Below are 15746 nucleotides of genomic sequence, written 5' to 3'. Positions count from 1 at the left end.
CTGAGTTAGTGCTCAGACTGCCTGAAATGGCAGATCTGTGCTGCGGAATGATACAGATGTAGCCAGCAAAGCCAGTGTACAGCCAATCTGGGCAAAAGTTTCCCCTTACTACCTACATCCTTGGTCCCTATTTGCTTTTTGTATTTCTTAGTACTCACCTGGTTACTTTTGAAAAGAGGTCTGATCCCTGACTCCTAGCAAGACTGCTTCTCTAGTGACTCAGGCTACATGAAGCCTCCACCCTGACACATTCCTCCTCCACAGGATGATCTTTTGATTAAGACTCTGGACTAACTCTCAGGACAGCTGGATTCTGTTCTTTCTTCTGCCACAGATTTCTGCATGACAGTGTGAAAATCTCTATAATGGGACTATCAACTCCCTACCAATGTAGTCATGAAGATTTTAATATTCACCAGCTCACCTGAACACTACCAGAAAGCACAGAAAAAAGAAATATGTGTTGATACCTGCACAATTCAGGAAGTTCCATCAAGCAGGTCATGGCTCTGTGGGGACCAGTGCCTTTAGAACTGGACATGCCGGGACAGGTACCAGAAGGCACAATAAACACAGCTATTAAACTTGGTTTAAATGCCACCTGACACGAGCTTGGCAGACACAGCTTAGCTGTTGGTGGTCTCTAATCAAGTGAAACAAGCAGTCTTCAGCACAGCAGTGCCCAAATTAATGGGCAGAGCAATAGTCAACAACTGTCTTCTTCCTCCATCTGCAACAACACTGTGAAAGGCAGCCCCAGACCTCCCCCTGCCCCTGGACAAAAGAGCCCCCACAGTTTGGTGACTGCGTGTCTGCGGGGACTCGTGTGGATGTTGGCTTGAGGCTCCCCACAGCTCATCACTAACAGGGCCTGCAGACTTACACTGCAAAGAGACACAGCTGCAGAAGCACAGATCTCTCAGAAATCTGGCCAAAGCAATGCTAATCAGCCATCTGAATCACCACCGCATTTTGGTGTGAACAGAGTCCATTTTAATCCAGACAACAACATTCACATTTTATGCCCTCCGTAAAGCACAGAGTAAGAAGCCAACAGGCACAATCAACCTTTCTACACGGGTAATGCAAAGCTCAGCGCTTTGCTTCTCCCTCAGCTGGTAGCACCTCAACAGCAGAGAAACAGTTGACCACTCCCCAGGTAACAGCTCAGTTTTGAATTGTACACTCCTCGATCTGTCTCTTTGGTCCTGTTTGCAGCAGCGAATCCCCAACCATAGTTACCTGCCCCACCAGGCTTCTGGCAGGATGAGGCAGTGTTTATGCAGTGCTTTGAAGCTCACCTGTACTATGCAATATGCTTTAATTACTGTAATTTATCCAGTTACATTATTTCTCCAAATTCAGAGAGCAGTTAGGGGGTCTGTATTTATGTTGGCTTCAACACATTGCATACTGTTTTATGCCAATGCAGAGCTTACTCCAGAGGATGCTAATCCCCTCCCAGAGGCCAGCAATACTCAGAAATCCACAGAACTTCACGATATCTTCCATTCCCCCATTAGCTTCCTTCCCATCCCCATTTCTTTAGCAGAAGACTTTGGGGACTGGAACTACAATACAGCCTAGCAGGTACACTGTGAGATATATTTTAAAGGGATAAGGTGGTTCACCAACTACAGGTCAAACCCCATAGAAGAAACAAACAAATTTAAGTCATGAGACAGAGAGGCAGCAAAGCAGGAGTCAGCAGCTAAAATTATGTTTGGCCCCTCCTGTTGGTTCTAGGGTTAAATCTGCAGTTTAGAACACAGGTTCTTTCCCCATCACCTCCAACACCAAGCCATTCCCTAACTAAAATCATCATTCACTGCTTCATGTCCTGCCATAACCTTTTCCCCCAAAACCTCAAAGCTCTTCACACACCATCGCATCAGGCAGGATGCAGGCTGGGGAGGGAGACAGGGAAAGCCATTTTGAATTTAAATCTTAAGGGAGAGAAACTTACTTTGTGGCATTTGCCTTGGCGGGGGATCCAGAGATCAGCCTGCTTGAAGAGCATCTGGGCTAAATTCCTGTGCCACTTCCCCAGCAACTTGCACTGCTGCTGCCCTCCGAAAATGAGAGAGCAAAGAGGGAGAGAGAGCAAGACTGTGCAGAGCCCAGCGCTGCAGAGAATGAGACAGAAGCAGCAGAGTGAAGCACCAGTCTGCTGATTAATTCAGCCTGTTTCCAGTCACGCTGCAGATCCAGCAAGGAGGCGGTGGATGGGGGTGGGGGGGTGAGGGAGAGAAAGGGGCAAAAAAAAGGCCAAGAGAGAAAAAAGTTTGCCCAGGATAGCACCAGATGTCTGTGAGAATGGTTCATTCATCAGATGGAGCCGACACAGACAGAATCTCTGGGTTCCCTGCCTGTAGAGATGCATATGCATGCACAGTAAGGGTTGATGCTGACAGACAGGGGTCTGTGGAAAAGCAGATGGCAAATTAGACAGGACAAAGTGCTATAAAATATACTACAGGGGAAGGAACACCTGAGCAGGCAAGGAAAAAGACTAGGTTGAGACAGAGAGACCCAGGAATACTAACTCTGCTACATAAATCTAGGAGAGTCTTCCAGTATTTAAACAGTCTTCTTGTATTTAAACAAGCTGAGATGGTTACAAGCCCAGTCTGAAGTATTCCATCCCTCTTCTCTCATCAATAGAAAAAGCAGCAAAAGCCTCTCTCAGCATCCAGTATTCACACATCCTGAGCCACACAATCTAAACCAAAAGGTGCACGTAAATTCTTCGTAGCCATGCGCCATGCCTGGGGCTCCCCATTTACTGACACATGGGCAGTGGCACAGAGAAGGCAAAGGATTAGTGTAGACAGGGAAGGGCTGAGTAGAACAACAGGTAATGGTATAAAAGACCTTTGGAGGTAAAGGAGGAATGAGCCTTTTCTCTCATTATCTTTTACAGGAATGCTTCCTTCTCACTGTTGGAGGGAAGCATCTTTATGAGCATTTTTTTATACAGCTCCTACTTCAGTGCTGTCCTAATTCTGTCTGGGCCTTCCCAGTTCTGCAGAGCAATCACTAAACCAATTACTTGCATTCCACACAGAAAGGGGTAAAGAACTGGCCCAGCCAAGAACCATATCAACAGCTTTCCAAGGATGACAGCTGGCCGGTACTGAATGGAACAGACAGGCACTGCAAAAGCTTCCAGTCTCAGCAGATCATGTAGCTTTGAAGACCATGTACAGCTGTCAGGATTCGCCCAACCTCCCTGGCCAAGCTCTTCACTGCCTTTCCTTCCCTGAGATTCAAATGCCTAAATAGGCACAGCTCATATTCTGTGTTTAAAGCCAGAAGTGCAGAGATTAAGAGGTCTCAATATTTACAAATAAAACCAAGGCAGGGTCTAGTTATCACCTCTGTGTTGGCACTGAGTTATGCATCAGTACATAATCTCACAAAGCTCTTAAAGCCAAAGTTGAAGGGAAGCAGACACTGCATTTAATGTAACTTCAGGAGAAAGCAAGGGGAGAAAGAGGCAAGACATCCTTCATCCTTCTGTAGGGCACTTTGTTTCCTAGACAACAATTTTAAACCGCAGAGAGGAACAAAATGTCCTAATGGCACAATTTTTCCTTCCTTCCTCTTTTCCTGCTAAGAAACTCCTCACCTACTCACTTCAACACAAAAAAGTAAGGAGAAAAAATAAAGGATCAACAACATCGGGTAAGAATGGACAAACCCTCACACAACATACATATAACACCTCCCTCTTATCATAGTGCTTGCTGATCTATTTCCCATGGCTCTGCACCTTCTGGAGACTCAAATGAATGTGAATAAAGCAAATTGTCAGTGACAGTACAATACCAGGAATAACCCTTGTGCTTCAGACAGTTAAGAGGTCCCAACATAACTTTCTTCCAGCTCAAACACTCCAGCTTTGGTCATAAACACAAATGGAAATGGATCAAATTGCCTCTTCTTGTTTAGCCCACTGTTGAGAGACCTTGCTCTAAAGTGTTTTGTGTAGGGCAGTAATTTGTACTATGTAGCTTCCTTCTGATACCAGCTGGTATCATCAATTGCATCTGGACATGCATTTGTGCATTAAATAACAGAATGAAAGAGCAGAAACTGTAAAATTCAGATCTGAAGATAAAACTGTGGCTTGAAATAAAAGGCTGAGTATAAAAGCAGGGACTGAGACCCATATGAAAACTGCAGCATAGATGAGAGATGCCTGTGGAAAACAGATCAGTTTGTGAAAAAGCCCTTGGAAGAAGAGCTGAGATTTTACAGAAGAAGAAGGAATAAAAACAGGGATACAGTTACTGGCAAAGGGAGAAGAAGCAAAAGACATGGGCTACTTTTCAGTCCAAAGGTAGGACTTAAGCTCTTGCTAGGTGTCCTGGAACAAGATAGCTCAGGACCAACGGTGCTATAGCTGGAGCAATGTGGAGTACAGCACAGGCTCCCTGAACACGTTTCCAGGCTCTGGCCAGGAGGCACGGTGCTGTAACGAGGCTGCAGCAATCACACTGGGATAATACAGCTCAGTTGTTATTGGTAACTGGGAATGGATGATGTCAATAATTTTTAATAGTTGTGTTGCTGCAAATACAGCCTACATCTAAAGTAACTCGAACTCATGAGCGTCACACTGTCCTATGGTGATCAGTGCTGCTGTCTGTTTTCGTATATGCTGAGTGGGTCTTGTGGCAGAGATTCTGGCACCTTTCACAAGTATTAAATTCACTTCAGAAATACACAGAAAATTAAAAAGTCAGGAGAAGAGAGGAAAGAACAAGATATCAGCAATTTAATTTAAGAAGGTTTTGGCACTGCTCCTAAAATACTCTCTGCCTTTTGCTGAAGTGACTGGCTTCTGGCAAAAATGGGAAGACAGCCTACATTACACCTGACAGACTCTGATCCTCAGCCATTTCTGACAGCAGAACTGTATTAGCTGACTGGAGCCAAAGGAAAAGTCTCTCATCTTCTGAGTGACATATGTCTGTGCTGCAGCAGTGCTCTGAGCACGTCGTCTGTTCCAGGAGTGCTAACTCTTCATCACACACATATATTAGAGCAAAGAGATTGCTTTCAACTAGATTTGGGACTGATGTTTTCACTTGGGTCCATTTTATTTTTAGCATTTTAAAATAAACCTAGCGCATCAAATTTACTACTGAGGTTACATAGCAGGTTAATTTGTTCCCATATCAGCATATATGTGTCCAAGTTCTTCACTTTGGAAAGGAAGATGGACTCCACCTAACGGGGATGAAACAAGGATCTGCAGTGTTGAAAAAAAAGAAAAAAAAAAAAAAGCAAACTCCTTAACACCAAATAATATACAGCTAACAAGAATAAAACCATGTTCTTTCCTCTGAATCCAAAGTAAGTTGTAAAATGCAGTTGTATGTATCAATGTAGTTTTTTTAATTCCTATTGAAAATAATGTGATCATCTCGCCTTGGAAAAAACTCCAGTAAGTCAGGAAAGGAGACTAGGACTTCAGAACACCATGATTGTCCCTGTAATCTCCTTGTGCAGGACACTTTCCTAATAGGCCTTTTAACAATCTATTACAATATTCTCCATGCTGCTGCCTGTCCAGCAATTTGACACGCTCTTCCAGTGTTGTACAATGAAGAATGTCATACGAGAAAGAGATGAACCAAAGATAGTGACCTACAGTGAAATTGTCCCTGCTGTGCTCTGCCACAGCCTCAGCAATGCCCGTGTTGGTGCTCTCAGATCCTAAACAGAACACACTCCTGTACAGAATGGTAATTGCGTCATCTCTTAAAATGATCAATACCAGATTAGCCCATGATGTCATTAATAAGAGAATAAATAGATAATTATCTTCATTGGAATGCTACCTCCATAGTAATACATCAATTTGAGATAAAACAACATAGTTCTAACACATCCTTTGAGCATACCAGCAAGGGCTTCAGGCATTAGTAAGCCCAGGCCTCCCTGTTCTAGCACACTACAGGGCAGAAAACCCAGCAAATAAGAAGACTAGCAGGCAAGTGCAAGAGCTGATGTGAAAAACTGAGTACCTTTTAAGTCACTTACACTGCTGTAGTAATCTGTTAGAGCAGATCTGAATCTAGGTGATTATCTAACAGGTACTTTCCCACTAGTGAAAAAGAACAGTTCTTGATGCTGGAAGCACTGTAAATAAAACAGCAAGAAAGGGATGCACACAGAGTAACAGAGAGAGAGCAAACATGATCTGGCAGACAAAGTATGCAGTGTGCTGGAGAGACGGACACCAAAAAGGAAAGCCAAGAATGTTCTCTTACCAGAGCCAGCTGAGAACTTGGCGTGTATAATGTTCTCCACTGGTCTCAAACTACCTGTCCCATTTCTGACTGGGATCCAGAATAAGAACCAGTTCATTTTTTTGAGTGAAAAATACATTTAATACTCAAGTGGTTGCTGAAGTATGGCTATAACGTAAGTGATCATCAGATTATTCACTAAAGTGATCAAAATCATTTTACCTTTGGGAAGTAGTAACATGTGCCAGGTTTACAGTCTCCTGTCAGCCACAGCAGATATGTCTTTTTAGCTTCTATAGCTGCTATTCATGAAGATCTCTCTCTCTCCTTTTTCCTTTGAAGCTCAAAGCATGGCAAGATAGCAAAAGACAGATTGCTCCTCCATACAGTATCTAGACTTATCCGGCACTTTCTAAAACAGATCTAGAAATACCATCCTGCAGCACTCCCTAGAAAGACATGAAATTGCCCTAGAAATACATACTTATCATCAGGAAAATTGGGCTCAGATTATTTCATTCCCTTAGTTTATTTAAAAAATCTTCTCAGTGAATTCAGCCTCTCAAATGAAGCCAAGCTAATTGTCCAGGGGACCGAAGCCCTACCTTAACCTCAAGAAAGACACAGCATATGTTATAGCATATACTTCACCTATGTTGTTCCACCATGGTGCCTCAGTCCCAACCTGCAAAGGATTCACCTACTGATACACATATGTACATCCCTAGCAATGTGAAGGTGACAGAACTCTCAAATTTGATACTAACCATGGATTATACCATCACATAATAACACCAAATGGTGAGTCTTGACCCAAAATAATGAAAGACAATTAAAAGGACTCAACATTTAAGGTGGACATCACCCTTATCAGGAAGCCTACCTGACACTTCTCCTTGAGGTCCATGGCTATGCAGTTCTGTAAGCATGTCCAGCAAAAGGGGATTGCTCTTCAGGGGAGAATGTCTCCTAGGCAGAGACGAGCTTGGCTACACTTATCACATCACCATCTGTGGAAACAAGAAGGAGAAGCAGTCAATCTCCCCATATCACTCCCTTTAGGACAAGAAAGTGATGATATTCACAAAATTTAAATTACAGGATTGGTCTTTAAAAGAAGAACTGGGGAGCTGAAAGTGCTTCTAATAGTCCATCAACCCTCCCCCTCCCTCAGAACTGATCCCATTAGCTTAAGTCCCCCCAAAAACTGGCAGCAGATGAATTAAGTTCCCTGCAGCTCAGAGTAAGAGTAATCATTGCAGCCCTGACACACTTTTGGGCAAGCCTCCAAAAAAAGCTGACAAAGCACTGGATTCCACCAGGTGTTAGAGCATGCTGTCACCCAGAGCTATTTGTCTTGCTATTCTTATCTACCAGGAGCTTTGTCCAGCTAATCTCTAACAGAGCCTGCAGTAATGATTCTTCCATTTGTTGAACAACACATCCAATCTTTGACAAAGCTACGCTGCTGGGCTGAACATGTATCTGACCACCATTAAGTAGGCCAGAAGTTATAAAAACAATTCCAGATTACCAGGGAACTAGGCCTTTTTTTTTTTCTTTTTATCAAAACTGGGACTCTAATAGAATTGAGGTAAGAAGCAGCTCTGGAACTCACACCCTTCTTCTAGCCCATCTCCCCCTTGATCTCCCATGGTACAAATTCATTCTCCTTCCACATATGCAAAATGTCTTTTCTGGTCAAAACAGAGGATCTGTGTACATTGCTCCAGAGGATTCTCTTATATATAAACACAACAAGATATTATAAGATTATGCTATGATTGGTTTTGGGAAAGTCTTTTTGTTGGTTGGTAACTCCTGAATCTATTTTTTAATATCACACACAAATTCACGGCTTGGATGTATACTTCTCATAAATCCAAACAAACAATGAAGCAGCTAGATCTGCAAATCAAGCCAAACCACCTACACATTTCCTAGATACAACAGCACTGGCTTCTGCCAGCTGGGATTACTACCCTGATCTATACCATACTGCCTTCTTCAAAGAAGGATTCTGGAGATCCCATCCTTCTGGCAGTCACCTACAGCTCTACTCTCCATGATGCTCTATCATTCCAAGGAAAACAAAAGGTATCCAAAGCTTACTCAGGAAGCCACTGCTGCCCCATGCGGAAGAGTTAGATGTTTTTCCTCTCATGTGGACAACTGCACCTGCACTCCAGGAAGCAGCATTCAGTATTCAGACTGCTGGTTTTCAAAGGACTGCTTGCAGTACAGCATCCAGCACCTGCAAGTGCCATTTTTTGGCTGCCGGCTGGCTGGCATGAGCCACAAGTCTGGACTCTGCCCTACTTTTCTGTTCTGTGACCCTTGTCAATGTGCACACACCAAGGGAATGAAGCTATTTTCAGTCACTTCATATCCCTGCCAGGCCAATTAGCAATTGCAAAGAGAGGATCAGACAAAGTTACTGGAGCAAAGCTGACAAAGAGGGCTGGGAGTGGGAAGGAGGAAAACGTACTTTTGTATGCTTGCACACAGCAGCTTAGAGCCTCAGTATCTTGCTTTTAACTCGCAAGTGACTTCAATATAAGGGAAGGCAAGAGGAGATGATTTTAAGGAGAAAATGGTCACTAACAATAAAAGGGCTAAGAAATAAATTCATGATTCTTCTTTTTACTCCTCTCCAACAGAAGATTTATTAGTAGATCTACTGAAGGATTTATGCACTGTGCTCTCACTCATTCAAACAAAAGTTAAGTGCCTGAATTTCTCTCTGGAGGTAGACTTCAGAAGCATAATTATCCGTGACACAGCTGGGTAACTGGGAAGCCAAAGTCACAAAAGCAGAACAAGAGAAAACATCCTGGACTGTTTGTGCTAATCCCATGGAGCCCCTCTCATTAGCAGCGGTGGGTGGCTCTGGCTGGAGGGCAGGGGGCCGTGTGGGGAGGCAGCTGGGCAGGAGGCAGGATTTGCTGCACTGCCGTGGGTGACATTCTGTTTTAGGCAGCAAACTGAAATGTGATACTGAATGCAAAACACACCATTCCTTAAAGTTCAAGGCACATCATCCTCATGCTTAGGAACACCACCCTGAAGTCCTTGAGTGCTAGGAAGCAGGATACACAACAAGCGTATTACAAATATTAAATACTGGTTGGAAAGAGTGAATACTCCCCATCTAGAGAAATTCAAAAGCTATTATATTGAACAATGTAACAACAGCTTGCAAAAGTAATCAGTGGTGCAAGAAGTGCTGCTTCATCATCCTACATGCTCAAGGCTTCTCCAAAATTTGAAAAACTGCCCTGCAACCCACAAGCAGTTCAGTTCCTCTCATGTCCCCAGTTTAAGGGGCCAACAATGGTCAGATTGTGAACATTTCAAACAGAGAAAGCAAAGAAAGCAATTATTTCCTGTGCCAATCTGGATATACAAAACAGGCAGAATGTTTCATTTTTCAAAGTGGACCTACACTTTAACAAGAATTTTCATTTAGAACCAAGAATTCCAAACACAGATAATTCTAGATAGGTTAGAATATCTTAGTATTAGGAAAACTGAAGTCAAAAGCAAAGACAGGCTACAATGATAAACCATCTTCCTTCTGTTTCTGCAACAGGATTGGCACTGGAGCCATGTAAAACGTGATTTGCGTGCTTTCTTTCAAGTGCATAATTTATGAAAATAACAAGCCTGCAAGCATATTTGCAAGAATTATGTCATACTAACTAAAAACCTCATATGCATTACAGAGGTCTTGCAAACACTCAAAAAGCAGCTTCACACAATGAAGCTGAAGCAGTTCATGAATTCTGTAGGCAACATGCTGATGCACAGAGATATTCATTCATCTACTCCATGACCCACATGGTCCTTGTGTGCTGCCCTCCCAGACTCATCTCTTTCAGGGACTCCTGTAGTTCCCACCACCAGACATGTCCCTCCATCACCCTTACCCAACAGCAGGGTCTCACCACAATCTGGACCCATGCTAGGAGTTTTGTGCAGTACTATTACTTCCACATTAGAGTATCTGCTTTCCTCTGTCCTCCCTCTTCTTACCTCTCTTCTGCCTGCCCAGGCAATTAGTCACTCATAACACTGACATGTGAAACTGCCAGACAGCAGGACAGAAATGAAGTGGGACTGCTTTGCTGGAACATGTTTCTGGGCATCAAGTATTCTGCCACAGACAATCAGAGATGCCTGAAGCTGTGGTTGCTCTAATCTGACACCAGAGGCTCAAACTGCAGCCAGTTTACCCCTTTCACTTTACCAGCACACTCCATACTCCTCAGGTTTCTCATGCCTAGGGCAGTTCATTAAACTTGGAAATGGCTGGATGTGGCATTCAAGTGTCATCACGCTGCATTCAGCCTGAGAAATACTTCCAAATTGTTAGGTAGAGTGAAACCCAACATAGCGTCCACTAAATAACTCAATCCAATGCATATATCACTAACAGCAAGCTAACTCTCTGGAAATCCCGTATGCTGAACTTGGCCAATAGTTAGCCCATAGCTATGTGGAGAGGTTTGCAATGCATGTTAGAATATCTTCATAAGAATGAATAAGTTCAGTATTCATGTGTATCTGATACCCAAACCTTTTCAGATCTGAAAAATACATTCTCGTCACCCCAAAACTCACTTCTGTTTGGAAGTGCCCTGAGCAAATAGTAAGTCTCCTAGCTTCATCTGAGTATCAACAAGTGTTTGAAACATCCTTCTGAACAGCAAAAGCAGAGTTTTACAAGGGTCCATTCAAACTTTTTGTTTACCTAATCATCTTTCAAATAACACTAGGTAATAAACCTAGGTGCTATCAGATCCTCCTGTGAAATGCAAGGATTTCAAAGCACAACTTAACCAAACCTCACACCAGTATGAGGTATCAGTGTTGAAATTTGTTAAGAAACTATACAGCATGATAATTACTTAGAGAACGTATAAAATAACTAGCAAACAGAAAGATCAGAAAACTATACAACCTATAGACACTTGGAAAGAAAAACGTGTTTCAGAAACTGCAAGTCTTTAGGGAGAAAAATAAATCAACCTAATACTGTTTTCCCTGAAGTGTTCAATCACTGATGTTTTCATGTTATTTACTGAAAATTCCTGACATAGATTAGTCTATGAAAAATGATGGAGAGTCTGAACATTTCTTGCTGCCAAAAGTGAATTCCTCAAGAACTGATCTGTCACTGAGAATAGAAACACGGGGGAACAGATAATAACCAAAAAAGCAGCTGCCTTGGAGAAAAATGGCTTAGATTAGAGCTGATTGTTTTGATATCAGCAAAACCATACGGTCTTCCTACTCATGAGTAACTGATGTCTGCCTGATAATTTGCAACATGGGCACATTTGCTGATACATGTGCTTTCAAAGGTGCATCAAGTGATACTGTCAATTGCTTTAAAACCCCTTGAGAGCACAGCATAATTACAGCAAGGGAGCTGGCAGCCACACTTCTTGGCTTCAGTATCTGCTTGTGAAAAAACTTGTCAAAATTTGGGCCAGCTAAACATTCTCTGCCTCAGTAACCCTAGATTATAGATAGGGATATGCATATCTGCTTCAGTGAAAGACTGTGAAATAAATGTATTTGTACCTGTGAAGTAAGTGAGATCTTCTGAATAAGTGTGGTATACGTGCTAAGTATTATCAACTTGGCAGTGGTCAAATATCTCATTCGTGCACGGTTGTGAAGAATCAGGAGTTGATTTCTTTGCTTCCCTCACTAAATGACAGGAATTAGAGTGAGATCTATTTTACCTTGAATCAGGAATAGGATTGAACTTGAAATTAACTTAAATTTTGTCTTCCAGCTGACAAGTGTGCCTTTTGGAGGTAAAATTAGTTCCTGTTTAAATCTCACTTGCTGAGAGTTTTCCAGTAAAAAATAGCTCTGTCTCTTCTTCTTTCTTCAGCACTGGACTTGCACATTAGATTTGTTTTAAAGAACAGCAGTGGCTTAAAACAAAAACTGAGCAACAAGGAGGGAGAAGGGCAGTAGGAAGTAGTTTTGGCATGCTTGTAAGAGTCAGACTATTGGTTTACTTGCAAGATAAAAATTGGTAAAACAAGATGCTACACTATCGAAAACACATTTATTTTTGTTTTAATTTTGTTCTGTTGAGAAGTAATTGATGGATACGATCAAAAGAATCATCAAACTAGTTTAGTCTACCTTACTGTTTCCACAAGGGCTGATACTGTTTCAAATTAAGGTATAGTAAATCTGAAATATCTTTGCTGTGTTCATTTTTTCTCTACTTGGTTAAAAAAAAAACAGAGTGTTTGCGAATTAAAGGGTTGCTTTATCTTTTCTGCTTCAGGTACTCTAAGCCTGCCACAGAAAGACACAGCATGTGTACAGTCTGGATCAAAGTGAAAAATGCACCAAAAGGCACAACTCTGAAAGTTGTAAGGGCCCCTCCAGCTTCTGCAGAGCGATGAGACATCATCTGCTTTGTGGCACGATGCCTTGAATGACAACTAAAATATTTTACAGCAAAGGTATGGAAGAATTCACTGCTAAAGTGACAGCTGTCATTCATCATCATGATAATAGTTATTACAGAAACCAGGACTGTATAACTAATTCCAATTAAAAAAAAAATAACTCTGAAATGCTAAAAAAAAAAAAAAAACACAAAAAGGCAGCAGCACAAAATAAAATGAAAAAGCCTGTGCTATATTTATAGGACCTTCTAGCAAATCAATTTTTGCTGACGTACACTGACTCACAGATAAAAGCATAGCTTTTTCTCTTAATTCCAGTTTATAAATAAGGGTGTTATATGCACAGCTTATAGTAAATCTAGGCAAAAACCAGTGTTTGCCATTTGGAGATACTTAATAAATACCATGCTGATAGGAAGGTGTTTTCTGGGCATTCCCCAAAGCAGGCCCAGCACCTGAAGGCCATTAACAAGATCAAGTTCACATTCATTCAAAGCAAAGCACAGCCCTTATCTAGAAGACAGTGATCAGTTCAGTAGATGGTGTATTCTGCTATTCTCACAACAAGCTCAATGAAAGTTTTATGATGAACATTTGTATGATGAACTGTGTCTAGAAATAGGGCAGTGAGCTGACTCACGCTACTGTGAAAGGAAAACAGAGGAGCTCTCTGCAGCTCCTTAAGAACTTCTCTCCACTATTCATTCAAGAGCATTCTGGACAAAGATCCAAAGTGCCCTATTTAGTGTACAAATGGTCCCACTCATAATCACAGATATTAACTCAAGCAACCCAAAGTAAATCCTGCTCCCTGCAGGAGCTGCCCGAGCCCTGGCAGGACTCTTTTTGGCCAACCCTACAGGACCTTTTTTTTGGACAATCCCCTGTGGCCCCTGGCCAGTCCCACCCAGCCACAGGGGTATATAAACCCTCACAACCTGCACCTGCTTCAGGACTGTCTTTCTGCGTGGAGTAGTTTGGTGTCTGGAGTACTTGCTGTGGCTTCTAGCTTGGTTAGGACTTTAACAGAAGCAAGGGTGGCCTCAAAGATACAGAAACTTAGAGCTGTAATATGAAGATCAGAGGAAGGAGGTTTGTTTTCTTGGTTCCACTTGCAGTAGTAATAGTGATTTGTTTTGTGACCTAGGCTCAAAGCACTAATATCTTAATTCTCTCATCAGATAAAAAATGTTGGCAACATGTTTATTTAAAAGGTCATGGTTAAGAATATTATGTAATGTGCTTTAATGTGCTTGAGTAAAAGACAACAAAGAAATATAAAGCACTATTCTGAAGAAAAAAAGATACCTTGCATAAAACTGGCATAACATTTATATTCATGCCTGTATTAAGCAGGCTTCTTAAAAAGTAAATCTAGTTTGCTTGCTATGTTATTCAAATTTTGCTATATTTGAGCAAGCCCTGTAGTTTAATGCAGTATAGCAGCTGTTAAGTAACAGTGTGTTTATATAGAAGTTTGCATTTCTAAGGAACCTACAGTGTTTCATAGAGATCATGCACTACTATACCATTGTATCACATGGTGTATAAGCTCTTTGTTCAAATAGGAACTTTATTCTACAATTGCTGGGGGAAATAATAAGATTTTATACAACCATGCCATAATGGCTTCCTCTTCTCAGAAAGTGTGAAAATATGCACTACTTGGTAGCTGCTTCAGGGAGATGGACTGGTGCTTATGCTCATCTGCTGCTATCTTAGTCACTTTTAAGACTGATAAGACTAATTCAAAGGAACTCTTCTGTGGCACAAGCTGTCCTGTGAAAACTCAGGGAGTCGTAACTAAAACACTATCTGCTCCTGCCTGTGGGTCTCCCCTTCCCCTCTAGCTATCTTTTGGGTAGATAGTATAATCTAAAACAAACTTCTCATGCTTTATGTAATGGATTTTTAACTGGGATTTTTAGGCCTCTTCTTATCAATAATGGCCTGTGTTATCCTGATAGGAGAAAGCTCCCGAACTATGAACAAACAGCAGTAATGTAATCCAAGAACTACGTGGATCACAGCTTTTGGAAATAAAACAAGTGGACATCTGAGGCAAAATTAAGTGTGCTATCAACTGCTGATCCAAGACTGCAACGAGGTAGGGGCAGGAGTGAAGCAAAATGAAACAACTGCCTGAGTCGAAGCTGCTATCTAGGCGTGTAAGGGATCTAGGCAAACTAGTGAAGGCGTTTTGGTCAGAATTCGGGACATCCCCAAGACCCTTAAGCAGCGTACAAAACCACAGCTGCCGGAGCACCCCGCTTTGGTCTGCGCTGCTGGGGGCTCGGCCCGGGCCCCCCGCCTCGCTCGGGGCTGAGGGCAGGGTGGCGAGGCCGGTGACCGGCGGGGGATGCTGCGAGGCGGAGTCTGTCCCTCAGCGGTGGGAGATGTCCCGCCGAGTCGCTAACACGTGTGAGAGCGCCTTTTCTGGGTCTTATTTTAATGATTTCCTGTCCCTCATACGCCACCAAGTAACGCTCCGGCCAAGTGCCAAGGGAGGGTGTGTGAGGGGAATGGCGCTGCGCGGCAGCTTCGGCCCGAAGGACGGAGGGCAGCGCGGCGGGATCGCCGCCGGTTCTGCCTCGGGCCTCCCCCGCTATGGCGGGCAGCCTCCAGCCGAGGTGGGGACCCCGCTGAGGGAGCGGCCGGGCCCCCCCGGCCCCGCTCCCCGACGGGACGGAGCCCGGCCGCGCCCCGCCGCCGCTCAGCCCGTACTCACCAGCCGCGCCGGGCAATCTCGGCGGCGGAGCCGCTCGCCCGCCGGGCCTCCCTCCGCGCCGCCGGGGCCGCCATCAGAGTCACTGGCAAGCGGGACGCCACGGCGGTGGGGACCCGCGGTGGCGCTTCGGGGCGGCCTCAAGAAGCCGGTGTCTGGTTGGTGAGATCCCGCACGACCGCCCGTATGCCGCGCGGTGATTGGCTCGGCCAGGGTGGCGCGCGAAGCCGAGCATCCGCCCTGGCGGCAGGTCGGGGCTAGCCCTGAGGGGAGCCTGAGCGGGCTGCGCTGAGAGGGGCGGTCGGCAGGGCGGCC

At 43.5% G+C, this 15746-nt stretch overlaps 1 protein-coding gene across 4 annotated transcripts in view; it reads right to left on the bottom strand.

Moving 5' to 3' along the window:
• Window positions 1-15560, bottom strand: part of TMEM94 (transmembrane protein 94) — a 49860-nt gene extending 34300 nt beyond the window's left edge. For 3 of the 4 annotated variants that reach the window (XM_033002334.2, XM_033002335.2, XM_033002337.2), the window contains exon 1: window positions 1967-2126. In XM_033002334.2, coding sequence (XP_032858225.2) covers window positions 1967-2020 — 54 coding nt within the window. In that variant the 5' untranslated portion in view covers window positions 2021-2126. Of the gene's footprint in view, window positions 1-1966; window positions 2127-7146; window positions 7274-15434 lie in introns of those variants that run through there. The other variant, XM_033002336.2, reaches the window with a different exon arrangement.
• Between the last annotated feature and the right edge of the window lie 186 nt (window positions 15561-15746).

Source organism: Tyto alba, unplaced genomic scaffold (genome assembly GCF_018691265.1).
Source record: "Tyto alba isolate M040663 unplaced genomic scaffold, T.alba_DEE_v4.0 Super-Scaffold_39, whole genome shotgun sequence".
NCBI classification, from domain to species: domain Eukaryota; kingdom Metazoa; phylum Chordata; class Aves; order Strigiformes; family Tytonidae; genus Tyto; species Tyto alba.
The sequence above is the reverse complement of the archived record's forward strand: the minus strand, read 5'-3'. Positions and strand labels throughout refer to the sequence as shown.